The 18,808-nt window shown below is 30.1% G+C and overlaps 1 protein-coding gene across 4 annotated transcripts in view; it reads right to left on the bottom strand.

The window, feature by feature from the left end:
- LOC118193056 (RPA-related protein RADX-like) overlaps positions 1-18,808 on the bottom strand; it is a 72,669-nt gene that overhangs the window by 38,704 nt on the left and 15,157 nt on the right. For all 4 annotated transcript variants that reach the window (XM_035364092.2, XM_035364091.2, XM_035364093.2 and 1 more), the window contains 4 exons: positions 17,418-17,497; positions 7,080-7,313; positions 3,910-3,989; positions 2,839-2,927 (listed from right to left, as the gene is read on the bottom strand). In XM_035364092.2, coding sequence (XP_035219983.1) covers positions 2,839-2,927; positions 3,910-3,989; positions 7,080-7,313; positions 17,418-17,497 — 483 coding nt within the window. The remainder of the gene's footprint in view (positions 1-2,838; positions 2,928-3,909; positions 3,990-7,079; positions 7,314-17,417; positions 17,498-18,808) is intronic.

Genomic DNA, 18,808 nt, shown 5'->3' with positions numbered 1-18,808 from the left:
AACTACCACAGCAGACTCTTGGAATTGGAAAACAAAATCACATGACTTAGTGCTCTCATAATTTTTTTTTACAAATGAACTCATTACTAAGACTTTGAAAGTAAGTAATTATTATCTCTAGAATGCAAATGTGACTTCCCTTTACTTTGTCGCTGCTTGATATTTCCCTACCTGTGATGGTGGCACCTTTATCTAAAAACGTAAAGTGAATGGCTGTAGGGCAAAAGTTAAAAATTATTAGTTAAAACTTTATGAAGTTGTAAACCAGCTGCAAAGTGATGATCTACAATGGAATGCAAAGTCCTTTTGCTTTGCTAGCTCCATGCTAGGATACTGTCATTTACCTCTCTCTATATCCTCCATGGTATGTCTTAAGATGCCTATTTTCAAAGAAAGTTATGAAAATTGGTTGTAGCCTGTGATCGTGATGATGTGTGAAGCAGTTTATATGTCTAAAGAATTGTGTTATTCAGTAACAAATTATGTTAAGTCTACAGCTATGTTTTTCTACAAGAGTCATCAGGCAATCTATGAAATAAACCATCTCCAATTCCACTACACTACTTCTCTACACATTTTACATATATAAATTTACTACTCATTTTACATATATAATTTTTGTTTTATACATATAAATAATTTTAAGATAACAATTAGATTAAGAATATGAACAAATGTTTTGTAAAAAATGGTTATTAGGTTTAGGCTTTATAATGTTTTGTATTATTATTTTTATTTTTTATGAATATAATTAAATTTTCACAAACAAAATTGCATATTATATTTACACAAAAGTCCAGTTTTAATGAATGTAATGGCTCTGCTTGTTGTACTGATGCAATTTCTTTTCTTTATTATTATCTAGCATAAAACTCTTTAATTTACTTTTTAAATAACCTCATTGAAATGCATTTAACCTGTTTCTAGTTTTCCATTCTAGTTCTGCATTATCCATTTTTTTTTAAATTGTACTTTCTTGTTTTCTTGCATTTTACATTTTTTAAATTGCTCTTATTACCTACACAGATTACGTACTTTTAAAAAATGTTATTGATTTTTAAAATACATAAAATAATTTTAATGTGTTTCCCGTTATATTTATTTTTCTGATGCATTCCTTACTACATGATACAGCTTTATATCAATAAAAAAATATCAGTTTTGTTAATTTCTCCCCCCCCCAATCAATGATATCTTGATGACAACGATCAACTACAGATACCTATTCGGATCTCGACACCTTGATTGATTCGGATCTCAACCCCTCTTAAATCCCCTTTCAAATTTAATTGATCCAGTGGGAACCCCTGATCTAAATTATAATAGAGTAATTGAATAATAAAGGAGTATTGTAACCTTTTATGTTGACATTATGCTTGGCGATGATTACAGATTTATGCTAAATATGCTAAAAAATGTTGAAGAGGAAAAATTTACCAAAAATTTCTTTCCATATGCTAAAAATAGAAATTTTGACGATACTCATAGACCCAACGATTACATTGAGGGCTATTTGAATTAAGAATAACTGATTTGTTATTCACATAAACCCAGAGCAGTGCCAGGGCTCATATAATCGCATCGAGTCGGAGAATTTAGGACCCACTGAGACTGCATCAGGCGATAAGATATATGTGGTAAGGCTTAAGTATATGTGGGAATTTATTTATTCAGAACTTTGATAAGCCTTAAGCACGTGCAAGAAATAGACATAAGTATAATAAATAACTAATCTAATACAATTCAGGCTTAATTGTTTAAGTGTGCAATAGAAGTAAGATAAAATTTAACGGAACAACTTGTTGTTAGTTGCCAAACTCACGATGTATAGCCAAATATGTATGGTGAAGAATAGCTAAATTTGATGATGATAGCTGCTAATTTTAAATGTTTTCAGAAAACAAAGGTGAGATTTTTTCCAATTAACGGATTTTGTAAAGAAATGTGGAGAAGCAGTAATAAATAAAGATGATATAAAAGAAGTTTTTCATTGTGATGACAATGCTTCTCAATCATCAATCAATTAATGAATAGCAAAATCTGTAGTAGCTCTAAATCCAGAAAATATCACTACCAATAGTGAAGAAAGTGACAGAAAAGTTACCGAAAATGAGAAAATTTCGACTGACAAGTTAGTCGGAATTCTCGAAACAGCAGTTACAATGTAACTAAATAAGAGATTACGTCTGTCTACAGAATTAAAGAGAAAGTATTAGCACAAAAAAACAGAGCAACTTAAACAACTTACATTGAAAGAAATGTGTAATAAGGTAAAGAAATAAATATTAAGCGTTTTTTTTTTTTTTTTTTTTTTTTTTTTTGCGTAAATTTTGATACCTTATAAATCATAAATACTTCATTATTTCATAAATCACGATTTCATATTTTTAATTTTATAATTTCTGCATGCTATCTTACTAGATTTAAACTGATAATCTAATATAAGGAAAAATCCCAAATCTGGAATCACTGAAGTCCCGACGAGTCTGGATTTTGGACTTTGTTCTGTATACTTATCCTATATGAATTAACATAAAAATATATTTATTATATCCTTACGAACTTAATTAAATGTAGTTTCCCAAAATGAATTTATTATTTAATAACCAAACTCACTTCATATGCACTCATAAGAAAAGTAAGAAATAATGATAAAAACATTAGATAATATGTTAACTGTCATTTAAACTTTGTATTTTTTGCTCAGACAATAAGCCAATACACAAATATTAAATCAGTCATTTTATTCTTTAAAAAATACTTCTTTGTTTCAAAAAAATTCAAACCTATTGTATAACACGTATTCACTTATTATTACTAATATTAAATATAACTTACAAGACCATTGTCATAAATCATAGCCATGAATGGTAAATGGCTAGAGCTGTCAATTATTTCCACAAAACACCGAGCATGCAATTTTCCATCTAAAGGGGAAAAAAGCAATAAGCATTCTGAAAACAAATATATTAAGAAGATAATATTATATAACAAATATTAAAAAGCATTAAAGTAATAAATTATGTTTTGCATTTAATAAATATGTAATACATATATAATTTTTAAACTTTTCTTTTCTGCCATGCTCTACTTAGATTACTTTCTTTAATATTTATTTCAGTGCATATACATTTAAAAGCATTTTTATTTAATTGTTATACTTAAAGCTGCAATATTTTGCTTTTCAAACTTTTGCTTAATAATGTGTTTTCTGGGTACAAAATATAACAATTTTATCAGCATTATTAAATTAATTTTTTAAACTTTTATTGGAATTATCTTCTATTTCTGCTTATCTGCATTATATTCAAAATTAGGTTATAATTTTGGTTTCACATTAACTGGACCTGTACCTTGATGAAAAAGATACAGTTAGAAATATTTTTAGTTTTCAAAATTTTGCTCACAAATTTAACACTTTCAGCTTCTTATTTTAAGAAATTAATTATTTGTCTACTGAGATCTATTGCCTTGCCCCCCCCCTTGTGCATAACATTTTTTAGATTTCCAGCCTTCTTATATACTTTTAGTATAAATTCTTAAACTATCTGATGACAATCCATTACCTCGATTGACTACTCATATGTACACAATATGTTCACTAAAGATGGTCAATGGGCTTCATTACTTTAAATATGGTCATAGATATACATTTGCAATTTTTTTATGAAATATTTTATGAAATTTCACAATATTTTATGAAAAATTTTAGCACTGTGGGCTGGGTGAGTCTGAGGCCTAACTTTTTATAATCTTATTTTTTTAAGTGTGTTAAAGAAAACAGAATAGAGGCGAATCTATACACAATAAGTTATCTGAATTGATTAGGAAATAATTCAAATGAAGTCATCAAATATCAGAAATGAATAGGAATACTGACACCATTGTTAAAAAATATTTCATACTCACATTTATACACAAACCTATGAAAAAGGCTGATGTGTGTTACTAAACCAACTATATCTATAGTAGATTCATCAGCTGCATACCTGGGGGGGGGGAAATTAAAGTCCTCTGATTATTTCATATAAAAAATAAATTTTAGACTAGGCAAAAAAAAAAAAAAAAAAAAAACATTAGTTTCCCTAGATTTTGAATTGATGGAGTTAAGTGAATATTAATCCTGAAGGAGATGACCAGTATTTGGCAACCCTCAAAATCAATTTGTTCAAAATCTAAATCAAATTAAAGTTGCTTTTTTGCTTAGTTGTGAACTTTATATTGGCATGTTTCCTTTCTCTTTGACTAAAAAAAAAATTTTTTTAATCAAATTTCTGTAGACATAAAAAATATAAATAAAAAAACAGAGCACATTTATTTAAAAACTAAATAGTGAACCAAAAATATGCACAAAAAACAGCTACAGAATACCACAGAATATTAAACTATAACAATTAAAAAACATGACAGCCTATATAAAAAGTATAAAGACCGACTACCATTCAAATAAAGACAAAACTAAAATGAAAAATTAATAGTTTTTATTATCATGTACCTTATGAAAAATAATTCATTTTCATTTAACTTTCAGCTAACTTTTACAATTGACTGTTTTCTTTCACTACAAGATAAAATTTAGATAATCATTTTCACATAAAAAAGGCATGCCAAGCTTACCTACTTCAGAGATGACATATCAGTTATTATCAATTCTAAGTTTTATGGCTACTTTAACCAAAAATTTTATTTAATAATTCACATAGATACAATACTGTCATATATAAAATAATTCTTTTACAACAGCTATATGACTAAGAGTACAGGTTAAGAAATGTGTGATGAGAAAATTAATGACAACTTTCGAAACATATGGAAATTCATGAATTTTTAAATTTTTTAGCTTTCATTTTTACTTCCTTCCCCAAATCACAGGTTATTAAAGCCATAAATCATCAACATTTCTTTTTAATATTGAGAACAATTTTTATAAATTAGAATATTCTGCAGACCACCTTACTTTTGTCCCCTCCTAAATCAATTTTTTTAGCATACGTTACTAAGAGTTCACTTAAAATTTTTAAAATACAATCAATTAAAATTCATTATATTTTATATTGGTATTAAATTAATAGAAAAGAGTTTGGATAACTTTCACAGAGGTTGCTTACACATCTTTAGAATGATTTTGATAAATGATTAAAAAAAGCAAATGACTTGGAAAAAAATTCTAGCAACAGCTTATCAGCTTATTATTTGAATTGAAAAATATCGTCCACTACTTTTAAATTTATTCTCCTTTCGAAATGACAGGCCCACGAGCAGGCAAGTAGCAAAGTTGCTGAACACTGGTAGTTCAGTCCAGAATTTTAATTCCAGCAAACAGGCTAGCTGCATAAGTATTTTTGGGGTTTACCATACGTGTAACGTGTATACGAGCTAATTTCCCTTAGAAAGTGCTCCACAAAGGCATCCCTCCCGCTCAGACAGACAATCTTTGAGTGCTTTGCTTTAACAAAATAAACCAAACTTTTGAAATACTGCATGTAAACAAGTTGTGGAATGAAGGATATGTTTTTGCACTTTGCGAAGAGAAATATTACTATTCCATAATTCAGAAACATTGTCAAATGCATGGTATTAAAATTTCTAAGTGCAAAAATAAGCAACATTATTGATCATAAAAAGAAAAAAACCTGCCAATAATTAATTCTACATGAAATCATAGAAAATACTACATGAAATCATAGAAATCATGATGCAGACTTGTAGTCCAGAAAAAAGATCGAACATTTAAAAAAATACTCTTTGGTACTTTGTTTTTATTTGAGTTAAGGAGGAAAGCAGAGAAGTTAAAGGTGAAAACAGACAGAAACAAAATGAATTATAATCCAATAAAGGTATGTACTGTTTCTAGTGTTTCTAAAGCTAAACCATTAGAAATGAGGAAAACATTTGCTGATATAAAAATCAACTGCAGAGTCTTTACACACATATGTAGCAATAATAAATAAAAAACGAAACCAAGGTTCACAACTTAAATAGCTAAAAGATCTAATGTTCATCAACTTTTGCAAAGGCATGTGGCTTAACGCAGAATAATTTGTAAATCCCATATGAAAACTATTTAGCAGAAGATTAAAGGAAATACATTGTTACCCTTGATGAAGCATTGGTTTATATAAATGACTGCAATAAACAAAAAAAAGCTACGAAAGGAAAGTTTCAATAAGGGATTTATGAATTGTTACAGGATTCTCTTACAATAGAAAATTAAAAATAAGGAGTTAGAAAAAATGATAAAAGCAACTTAACATATTATCAAAAGAAAGTTTTATATCTAATATTTACAAAATAAATTCCATTTCTTTATCCCAATGACTTTCAAAGAATGAAACCTCATCAAGACAAAGCAACAAGTTATACTTCGTAATGTACCCTTGCCTTCCTTTAAAGAAGAAAAAAAAAAAAAAAAAACGCCGATACAGGTATTGCACAGACACCTTTCCAACGTATTTCTTCAATGTCCCTTAATGGACCTATGAACTATATTGGCTTTGGTCCCTTAAAAAGAGCTCTTTCTAAATGCAAACCCACCATGATTGATGGACTCTGGAAAGAAGAAGAACAATAGAAATAAATACTCCTGGAAATTTTACGAAAAACCCTTCTATCATAGAAATCATGATGCAGACTTGTAGTCCAGAAAAAAGATCGAACATTTAAAAAAATACTCTTTGGTACTTTGTTTTTATTTGAGTTAAGGAGGAAAGCAGAGGAGTTAAAGGTGAAAACAGACAGAAACAAACTGAATTATAATTTTTAAAGCATCATTATACAGTTTGCTATTTTCTATTTCTACTGATATCAAGGTCCAGAAATTAACCAGATCCTCTTCTTCAAATATCATTTTAAGTCAGCTGTTATTCAAAGTTCGGTTAACTTTGTCTTAATGACTGTCTGTTATTTTCAATATGGCCCTTTTTTGGAGGGGGCCTGTTTTGGAAACCTGGGAGGACCACTTGCCGCTTGCAGACTATATATTGAAAAACACTACCATAGATGATGATCTACAGATAAAAAAGCATGACTATACATACAGATGTACACATATTAAAGTAAGTAATGGTAGTGATACTTACTGCAGAGAGGCTCTATTTCCAAATGAGAATTCTATAGCAGGTAAGTTTACAATTTGCATACTAAATGAATCATTGTCTGGAGGCATTACTTGAACTTTAGCATAATCTCCTACAACAATTTCCATATCCAAAATAGGAAGATTACCAGCAGAGCCTCTTAGTCTTGGCAAATTTCGATTTTGAGGCTTAGTAATATTATAATCACTGATTAACAATACAGTTCCAGGAACCGCTCTGAAAATAAAAGGCAAACACTTGAAACTTTAATAAAAAAATCAATGACTATCATATATTTGGAACTATAAAGTTTAACGGAATTTTAACAGTTTAACCCCAACACCCTTAATTGGTTAATGTATATTAAAATTTAAAACTGATTAAAAATTTTATAAAACACTGTTTATATGACATGTAAATAATTATTAAATGCATAATTTATATTCACTTTAATATTAATAGCAGGTTTTTTTTAACTTTCTAAAATGTTAAGTACATACAGTGGAACCTCAAATCATGAATGCCTAACTTTATGAGCAGTTTGGTTCATGAACAAATTATCTGAACAAAAAATACTTCCAATGATGAACAATGTCATGAGTTTTAAACACTCATGACAGAATATGATTTTCAAAGGTAGTTTAAAGTAACCTAAACCATATAATTAACACTCAGGGCTTTCTGGAAAAATCATTTTAATGTTTTCCATTTCTTAACTCTCATTAACAAAGCTGGCAGCTAATGACTTAGAAGCTACAATTCTGCCCTAAAAGAAATTATGCCAGATTGAGTTCCAAGCAGAAATTCTAAGCACTTTGGCACTTAGGACTTTTTTTGTTATCTATGATGCTGCATCTCTAAACAAAACCATGGACTGGACATTAGCAGTGAAGGCCTAAAGGAGTTACTAGAGGACTATAAAAATGAGCTCAATACGAAAGAATTACAATATCTTTAGAAGCAGTAACAAAAGATGAATTTGGAAGAACTGTCTTCAAAAGAAGAGAAGAAACTCTAGTTCTCTGATGCTGGAAATTTGAGTAGAATGGGGAAGATGCAAAATTTTCATATAATGATATCACCTTGATAAAGCAGCAGCAAGATACAGTATAAGCACTTTAAATGATAATGCCGGTGTCTCACCTAGAAACATTTTAAAACACAGGCAACAACAAATCACACTGGATAAATTTTGAGTGAGCAGAATCTCTGTAAGTCTAAAGCACAGTTGAATAGCACTCAAGAGAAAAAGATGACGGAAGATGTCCCATAAATAGAGTTATTTGATGCTTAATATGGAAGGAAATTTCCCATCCTTGCTTTAGGTACTGTAAAACTAAATTAAGCTTTCATTTATTTTATTTACTTAATATTGCACTTATATTGTTTATATATATAATGATTTTCATTGGTTTTGAGATATGAACATGTGCATAGAGTACAGTCATAAAGTTTAAATAAGTAATCATCTGTGGTCCAGGAGTAAATTAATACATTTTACATAAATTCCCATCAAGAAAATTTATTCAGTTTGTGAATATTTTAAATGATGAAAAATCTTCATGAATAAATTTAATTTGTGAATAAGGTTTAACCATATTCATAAATTTTACAATGCACAAATAATGTACTACAGACATAAACAACAAATGCAAATTTATGCTAATTAAAAAAAAACAGCATTAACATTTTTCAATACTGAATCCTTTTTCACAAAACTGCACCACATTGCAGTAAGTGATCTTTATTCAATTTTTGATGATTTGAACATATTTTTTGTACATTACTTCATAAGGTATTTTCTTCCTCCTTTTCACATGCCTTCATGGTGTAACTGCATACTCGATGCGCATCGAGAGATCCAGGGTTTGAGCCCTGGCAAGGTGATTGCACATTTTTTATGTCTCTTACTTCAAAGAAACCTAGAGATTCTATAAATGGTGCCTGAGCTAAAAAAGATGATGGACAAAAATTCATCACCACCAGGATTTCTCAACTGAATCCACTAATGCCCAGTTGCCCTTTAAAAGAAAAGTATAGTCAAAAGTTGTTAATCCGGACTCGTCGGGACTTCGGCGATTCCGGATTATAGATCATCAGTTTAAATCTGGTAGGATGGCATGCAGAAATTATGAAATTTAAAATATTAAACCGTAATTTATGAAATAAAGAACAATTATGATCTAAAGGGTATCAAAATTAACAAAAAAAAAACTTAATATTTATTAGTTTACTTTATTAAACATTTCTTTCAATGTAAGTTGTTTAAGTTGCTTCGTTTTTTATGTGATAATACTTTCTCTTTAATTCTATAAACAGACATAATTTATTGTTCAGTTACAACAAAGTTCCGCTGTTCAAGTTCTATAATTGCTGTGTCAAGAATACCGACTAATTTGTCAATCGAAATTTTTTCGTTTTCAATAACCTCACTTTCTTCGCTATCGGAAGCGAATTATAATGATGAGGAATTTGATTTAAATCATATCAAAGTCGGAGTACATTGAGATTAAATACTACATTTAGTAAGGAATTATAAGCCAAATAAAATAAAAACATCTGCCCTGAAGATAAGGATAATGCTGACAGATCACCTTCCAGTTCATTGCACGCCGCGACTCCCCCCCCCACACACATACACACGCAGAGCAGCGTGAAATTGATAAACAGATTTCGGAATGGTTAGATAAACAAAGGATATGCCTTTATCCATTTTTTGCAGCAATTCCACTTTTTGTTTAATGGACTTCAAAACATACTTTCGCTTTGTAGATCCTTTACATATTAGTAAATATATATCAGAAATTCTATTTGACATAATCGAAAGTTCAAGCTTACTTTTATAAAATTGCTCTAACAGTCTGCAAAAAATAAAAAGCCGGATCCAATTCGAAGATTAAGGAACAATGCAATCTGCAACATTAACTGAATTAGATAATTTTAGTTTAGCTTATACCGTCCGTTATACATTAAACGTGCATTCGTAAACGTATTTTGCGCACGCACACACGCATATTCGCAGCCGTAAAGGTCTTATGCGCATGCATTAACACGACGCATGTGCAGAAAGTTTGTAGCTTTGAGGTCTGGATTATGGGTGTCTGAATTAACAACTTTTGACTGTATATAAAGTACCAGAAGTGGGAGCAGGCCAACCCACCTAACCAATCAAGCTGGTCTTATGGTCATAACAGGCCACGCAGAGGTATATAAAATATTTTTTCTGTCTTTCCTGAATGCCTTCACAGTGTAATTGGAAGCATACTTGGCGCATATTGAGAGGTCCAGGGTTCGAATTGCGACGAGGGCATTGCACATTTTTCACGCCTCCTATTTAAAAATAAACCTGATTACTCTACAACTTAAAAGACAAAATTCCGTCCACAAACCTGATAATATAGAGATAACTTTATATATCATTTAGAAAAATTTTAACAACTTAAAAGATTTTCTGTGGTTTTAAATTAAGGCACAGTTAGCTATATTTCACTAATAAGGGCTAGTCGACTATATTTTCCTAATAATCCCTTTGGAAGCTTTATGAAACAACGATATATTGAAGCGAACTCAATAGCATTTACAAAGGAGCATTTTATAGCTTTATAAAGGTATTTTAACCACCTAGAAGTGTGCATTCTTGAACTAATAAATGAAAAATATTGGAAATTTTATTTTCATTTGTAATCAAAGCCAAAAACAAAGTTCAGTTGATAATCGCATCATTCAAACATAAAAAAATGCTAGAAAATATAACATATGTTTTTATGTTTTCATATTCTTAGATATATTTTTTATAATGACTTCAGGATTAAATAAATTTTGTCACAATCGTAATGATTTTTGTCTTAAATATATTTGATTTAATATGCATCATTCATTTTATAAATAATAATTTTTTTGTTTAATTTTAACAGAATAAAATTACTTTATTTTAGGATAAGATAAAATACTTTATTTTAGGACTTAATAAAAAAAATCAATGTTTTGTTTTATTGTATTTATTTCAAATAAACAGAAGTAGAAATACATTGAATTTTTACATGGACAAAAATAATTTTATAATTAAATTTTTTCAAAAAAGTATCTTTTGTATTTTATCTAATGAAAACAAAACTACTTCATTTTATTTAACTGCATGATAAGATACACTGAACTCACATATACAGAGTGTACCGTAAATGTTCCGACAAAGTTCTAGGAGAGGTAGGGCACATCGTAAAAATTAAGAATTGCATAGGAACCCATGCCCAGAAATATCAGGGGTAAGTAAGTGGTAGCAGAGGTAGAAGATGGGGAAAGAAGTGAAAGTGATTAATTTGAAACATTTATGGGGCATGAATACAAATGGTGTGCGACAGCTTGAATGTGACAACAGACGCTTGAAGTTTGCACCATCAGACGCCAAACATGCTTGACACCAATAGACCACTTATTGTCAGACATGTTTAAACACACCGGAAGTTTCTTTGATTGTAGCAGCTGCGCAGGTGAGTCTTGCCATGAGATCCATTTCAGACACAATAGAATCGTGATACACGACACTTTTGATTGCTTCCCACAAAAAGATATCAAGGCTTGATAAATCCAGTGAGCATGGGGGCCAGGGAACCCACCTAATCCATTGATGCAGGAATGATCTGCTCAAATGGCTAAATATCCAGTCCAAAATGAGCAGGGGTCCTATCACGTTGAAATGACATGGTGCACCTCACATTTGATGGAACATCGTCAAGATCAAATAACTCACGCCGTTCAAATGATCTGTCAGTGTCAGGCATGTTTGCCATCTGATGGTGTAAACTTCAAGCATCTGTTGTAACATTCAAGCTGTTGTACTCTATTTGTATTCATGTCCAATAAATGATCCAAATTAATCACTCTTGCTTCTTTTCCGATCTTCTACCTCTGCTACCACTTACCCTAACATTTCTGGGTATGGTTCCTATGCAATTATTAATCCTCATGATGTGCCCTACCTCCCCTAGAAGTTTGTTGCAACATTTATGGTACACCCTGTATATGTAAGATTTAAAAAAAATATGTAAAGCAAACTTTCGATTTTAATTTACAACAGTCCCTTAACACTCTATTTTAATTTGGATATTTACCCTTTCTGTCCTAAAAATAGTAACTGTGTTTATAAATCACTCAAAATTGCATCATTTCGAAATTAATCCATGCCATGTGATTTTACATAACACTACTAATTCAGGTGGTACTTACATAAATGCTTTAACCAATCACAACACTTCGAAATTGGAACTAAAATTGGAAAATTCACATTTCAACCATCTTTTCGGTTTTTTTTTTTTTTTTTTTTTTTTTTTTTTTTTTTTTTTTTTAAATTCATCACATTTATGCCCTTGTTTGGTTCCAGCTAATATGTTGTAGCTTGCCTCTCCATATCATCAATTATAATGCAAAAAAGATACAAAATTTGATGAAGAATGGATGCAAATTGAACCCATTGTAATGTAAAATTCATAATGGGAATATACTTCCCGAGAATTGTTTTTTTCAGTAATGAAGTGTGTTGAACTGTCATGATGGCTATGTTTGATTGAAACAATGTAATAATGCTTCTCAACAGCATCACCACTTACAGCCACAGCTGAAAATATTTGTGTCCTTTCACATTCAAAAACATTACATTTATTTTAAAGTCAACAGGATCCTTCTGCATCTTTAAAGTGCACTGGTACTTAAACGAAAAGTTCAATATTATGGTTCACTTTGGAAAACTTATTCAGCCATCTGTTGATGCATCACTTACATAATGAAACCATCAAGAAATGGAAGTTAAAAAAGTGTGTTCATCAAAATGATTTATTATGTTTTAATGGTGGTTATCCAGTGCTTCAAATTACTGACTGTTTAAACTGCAAGTACAGAGAAAATATTCAGCAATTTCCAAGGTTATGTATCACACTGTTCAGTGTCCGCCAAAAACATCAATGCAAATACATCTTGGACAAAAATGTTGCAGAGGAAACTACGCAAGATGAAAACGGCATCCTACAAAACATAGGAGAAAACAAAGCAAAAAACAAAACATCATGGTACAAAACATCGTCGTTGAAAGTAAAACGACTGAAAAACTTCGCAGTTCAAAAACATCATCATCAAATATATCCTGATAAAAAATAAAGTACCTACAAATAATCACATGCTGATAACATTGAAGACATGCATTTTTCAGGATTTAAAAGTTGTAAATGCATATTCACATAATGATTTGTGAGATGAAGAAGGAATGATGAATATTTTTAATTTTATATTTCATATTTTCGAATTCAGCAATAAAATTTTTGCAGGAAAACAAAAGAAAGATACTAAAAAACTAAAAATGAGTAGAAAAATAATGCAAGGTATAGCAGCAAATAGGATTTTAAACTAATATATAATTAATTAAAAAACGGTCATTAATGTGAAGATCATCGACGACCGATGCTGAATTAGCAAATACCCAGCGAGCTGAGGTCACAAGACACCAACACATAGGAGGCTCAAGTTCGTTGTAGCCAAGCTGTTCATGTTGTCTATAGCTAGCCATACAAGGCAGACATGCCTTATGAATGTTTATATCAAGAACTGATAATGCGTGAGAAATATTCATCATTACATGAATCCTGTTTGGACTTTAATTGTGAAGTTACCAGCTGTAATATTCACTTTCACCTTAATTCATCTTTTCTTTCATTTTATTTCATATTAGTAAAATAAAGTAGTTAGTTATGTTTAAGTCGTGCTCTACTATGTTCTTATTGAGGGTAATCTTACATTAATTAAATAATCTCTTTTAAATTAAGTTTTATTGGAATTTTTCATGCAAAGTATAGTCTAAAAAAGATTAGAAAAGGAAAGATGAATAACTGCATGTGGTTATTTCTATTAAAATTGTTTAATTAATTTCAAATAATAAAATTCTGTCGACTGCTATAAGTAGCATTAGTTTTCTAGTCATTTTCAGTTTATGAATGCTTTAGTTTCCTTCTTAATTTTTCAGCAAAAATTTATTAGTGTAAGTCAAAAATACACCTCATCCTCTCTTCATCTTACAAATCATTACAAAATTATGCATTTCCGACTTTTAAAGCCTGAAAAACACATTTCTGCAATGTTATTGTCATGTGATGATTTGTAGGTGCTTTATTTTTAACTACAATATTTTAAATGACAATGTTTTTACACTGCGAAGTTTTTGATTAGCTTTATTTTTTAAAACAACGTATTATACTTCGATGTTTTCTTCTTACTTTGTTTTATATGATGACGTTTTTGCCTTGCATAGTTTTCTCTGCAACGTTTTCATCCACGATGATTTTGCTGCAATGTTTTCTCCTGTAACCTTCCTGCTCAGTATAATTTGCTCAATTGTTTGCACAATTTATTCATTTACTTTTTATTACCAATTTTGAAATTACAGATCTTTGAATATATTTGATGGTGTCAATATCTTGTTAATAATGTACGTTTAAATTATTTTTGTCATTATTATAAAGATATTTGTTAATTCATTATTAAAATTGTAAGGTTTATTTATGTACTGTCACTCTCTCTTTAGGTTTTCCAGCTAGGATGCAAATCTCACTTAAATATACATTGCGTATATTTAATAGACAGTTTGAGATTGCTTTAGAAAGCGTGTTCTGCCAGCTGAATACCATGTGACTAGTGTTATTCTACAATAAGCATACTTGTCTGTGGTGTTGCATAATTCTTCCCAATTGCGCTGTCATGCGAATGTAGGTTAAGGGCCAATTTTCATGTTTAAATATCACTGCATAACCTTTGGCAATAGTTAATTGATTTAACTAAATTTAAAATTCTACTTTCGAATTCATGTCATAAATGCTTGCTGATTTGTAAGCATCAGGTGTGCCTTTTGTTCCTTTTACTTAGTTTTAAATAAAAGGGTCTTTTACACCCTTCATATGTTTCTGTTTGCTTATACAGATATAGCAATAAGTCACTTAAATCTAAGTAGGAGTCTTGACTTAATGTATATTACCAAAACATGCGACTCTACACTAGCATTACAGCACTATCTATAAGATTAAACCAATGCTGCAGACAGGAATGCTTATAGTAGAATAGCATCTAGTAATGTGGCCTTCAGTAGACAAGCTAATTTGCATTCTGGCAGGAAAATGGAAAGAGAAAAAAACAATACAGATTTGTAACATAAAATAACTAGTTAATTAACATAAATAAAACTTGATTATAAAAAGTTTTAAAAACATATTATTATCTTTAATTATAAATGCTTACCATGTCCAAGATTCCCAAAATATCAAAAGATAATTCCAAAATTGTTTCCATGAACAAAGAAAAATTTAGGTGCCCTGTTTTTGATCCCACTAACAATATACTTGTTGATGCATGGCTTATGTTTTTTTGAAAAACACTGTACTGCAAAAAAAATATTTCTGAAAAAATATAATTAAACATTATCCCAGATTTTCTGTAAGGCAGCGAAGCCTTATCATTTTATGTCCATGAATGTGCTGAAGAAGACTGGAATTCATTAAAAGAGAAAATACTTAATGTTATTCTCAACCTCAGAAAATATTTCATTAGAAAATTTTATTTTGATTCTGTGTAACAGTTTTGATACAGATATATATTTCTGAAATTAAATATTATTTAAAATAGAGCTCTTCATTAATTTAAATGATAAAATTCTTACTTCTTCTTTAACACAAGGATTGCCAGAGCATTATTTTAGCATTATTATTATTGTACTATCTGTTCAAAACACAGTGTTTCAAAAAGAATCACCCAGTTTGAAATGCATATATTATAATAAATATTGAACATAGAAATTTAAGATTAATTTTATATTACATGGCTAACAATAATGTTTTTTTTTTTTCCCCCAAACCTTATTAAACGTCTTTAGTATGTCTATACAGTAGTAAAATTCATCCCAAATTTTTCTCAGCATAAGTATACCCACAGCTTCCAAAGCTGTTCTTATCTCTATTTTCAGTTCAGCTAACATACACAGAGTCCTTTGTAAACCCTCCCAAGAAGAAATCCCACACCGAGAGATTGGGTAATCTTGGAGACCAATCATGTTAAACTGAATTATCAAGTCTTGAACGTCTGATCCACTGGTAGCGAATGCAATTGTTAGAAAATCTTCAAATGTGCAAGCTTCAGTGTGATAGTGCCCTGTTCTGCCGGAAAACCAAGTCATCCAAACTGGTTTCTAATTGTGAGAAAAGCCAGTTTTCGAGCATATCAAGATAAGTGATTCCTGTAACAGTATCCTGTATGAAAAAAAAGGGACCATACACCTTTCTCCAAGAGATAGCACAAAAATCATTAAATTTTGATTAATCATTAACATACCCCATATTCTAACATTGTGGTGGTTGACCTTGCCACTTAGATGAAAAGTAGCCTTATCACTAAACAGAAAGCATGTTAAAAAATGTGATCTTGTGACACATTTTCAAGGACGCAATTCACAAAATTCCACATGTCATTCTTTGTCACCTGTATGAAGAGCTTGCAGTAATTGAATCTTGTACCATTTGAAAAACAAATGTCACTGCTAAACACAGCAGACAGATATTGCAGGAATGTCGAGGTCCCTATTGGCAGTGCAACTGGATTTCTGTGGACTACATTCAAAATTCTCTCAGATGTTCTCCACTTTTTCATTTGATGTGTGAGACGGCCATCTAGTTTCCTTTTATACAGATAATCCATGTACTGGAATTGTTTATACAATTGCCTAAAGCTCTCAGTGATAGAACGTTGAACACCATAATATTATCAAAAAAAATCACACTGAATAGTTATTACGCACTTGTATATCAAAAAGCATTGTACACAAAATGATTTCTGTTATGCTGTCACCATCCATCCAAACAATGAAGAGGTGGGCGAAGGAAGAGCGTTAGTGCTATATGTCGCCAACTGCATGAAACTTGAGATTTTCCTTTTCCTACTTACACATTATTCAATCAAAATGGATTAAAAGCAGAATGGTTATGTTTTTTTTTTTTTAATCACATGATTCTTTTTGAAACACCCTGTGTAAGATCACATCAAAACTGCATTTCTCTGGTGTGAAAATTATTTGCTTCAACTTAAAGCTTACCTCTACAACAAGAAAATATAAGTAATGCATCCCTATACAATCATTTGCATTACAGTAAATATGGATTTTTCTTATAAAGAAAATATAAAATTACCTTCATTTTTCAAATATTTGGATGAACTGTAGTCTCAATTAGCCTGGATATTTACAGTTCTGTTGTACTAATGTACTGGCATAATATTTTCAAATACTTTAAGTTTACAAAATATCTAGAACAAACAACATACCTATAATACAATGACTTGATTATTTTACCAAACACAGCACACATACAAGTTCCAGAAGAATCTGCAATCGACATGCTTGTCTACAGAGCACAAAATAAATATCAGTCATAATAAAAAAAATAATACTTCTTTAAAAATATAGAGCTTAAAGAACAGACGAAAACTAAATTTAAACAAAATTTAAACTAGGCAAAATTCAATCTCAATTAGCTAAATTTTTAATAGAGAACTTCAAGCACTTGAAAACAAAATCCCATAGAGAATGAGCAAAAATATCATATTCAATTTCAAAATATTGCTTACAATTTGAATTTTATTTAATTTTAAAGCTATAGTGCTTCTTTTCATTGAGGTAGATTTTTTTTTAAACTGATTGTGAAAATTTATTTCACCATATAGGCACTTATAGAAAATGCCATCGACCACAAGAGACGGCACCAATCGTAACAAACCAAAAAACCCATTCATTAAATACATGAAAAAACTTTCTAAAGCGCTGTGAAAAATGCCTCCAACCATTGCTCAGGAAGTATTCTTCCAGCTTGATTTTTTCATTTGCAAAAAGGGTCTCATCTATTTCCATGATGTGGTTAGGCCCTCAGATTTTTTTCTTTGGCCTTGATAAAAGGCTGTGTGTGCAAAATTCTCTCTGGTAATTATTCCAACTATTTCAAATTGACACTCGCTTCGCACATTTTTTTAGGCCTGTAAGAATATATAACTTTGGAAATATTCAACAACATGCTCTTCTGTAGTATGCAGGCCCCATATTTTATTCTTTTTTTTTTTTTTTTCCGAAAATGCATGATAGAGGGAAAAAAGGAAGTCTTTACTCAAGAATAATAACTAACATGTGTAATCAGGGTTACATCAAACCCAGCGTATTTGAAGAAGACTTTTCCATTTTTGGCGAAATAACGCGTAGTTTGGCGTCTTTTCTTTAATAGGCAAAAAATGGTCAATGGGATTTTCTGTAAGTACTTAATTGTACAATTTATATATAAATATTTTAAAATGGTATTTTCCACATTAACCTACATCTATTAAATTCTAGACTAATTTACAACAACTTTATTATTAATAAACTAATATTTAACACTTTGGTTTTCTTAATTTTATGAAAATTTAACACACAAAAAACAAACATAATTACAAATTTATGATCATTAACATCAAAATATGTCAAAATTCATATTATTTGTCAAGCTCTGAGCATTATACTGCTGTTATAACAAGTTCCCAGTTCTTAATAAAATAGATTGGAAAATGATAATTCTTTTAATCAAAAGACAGCATTTCAGCAACTAAAAGACTAGCGTCTTGCTAAAAAAGTAAACTTGACTAGCTTGAACCATCTACCAATTTTTTTTAAATGAAATATTAAGGAGTAA

This window comes from Stegodyphus dumicola, chromosome 3 (genome assembly GCF_044657685.1).
Source record: "Stegodyphus dumicola isolate Sdum_Otavi_A_Nest chromosome 3, ASM4465768v1".
Classification (NCBI taxonomy): Eukaryota; Metazoa; Arthropoda; class Arachnida; order Araneae; family Eresidae; genus Stegodyphus; species Stegodyphus dumicola.
Note: the sequence above shows the minus strand (reverse complement) of the source record. Positions and strands in the feature narration are given on the sequence as shown.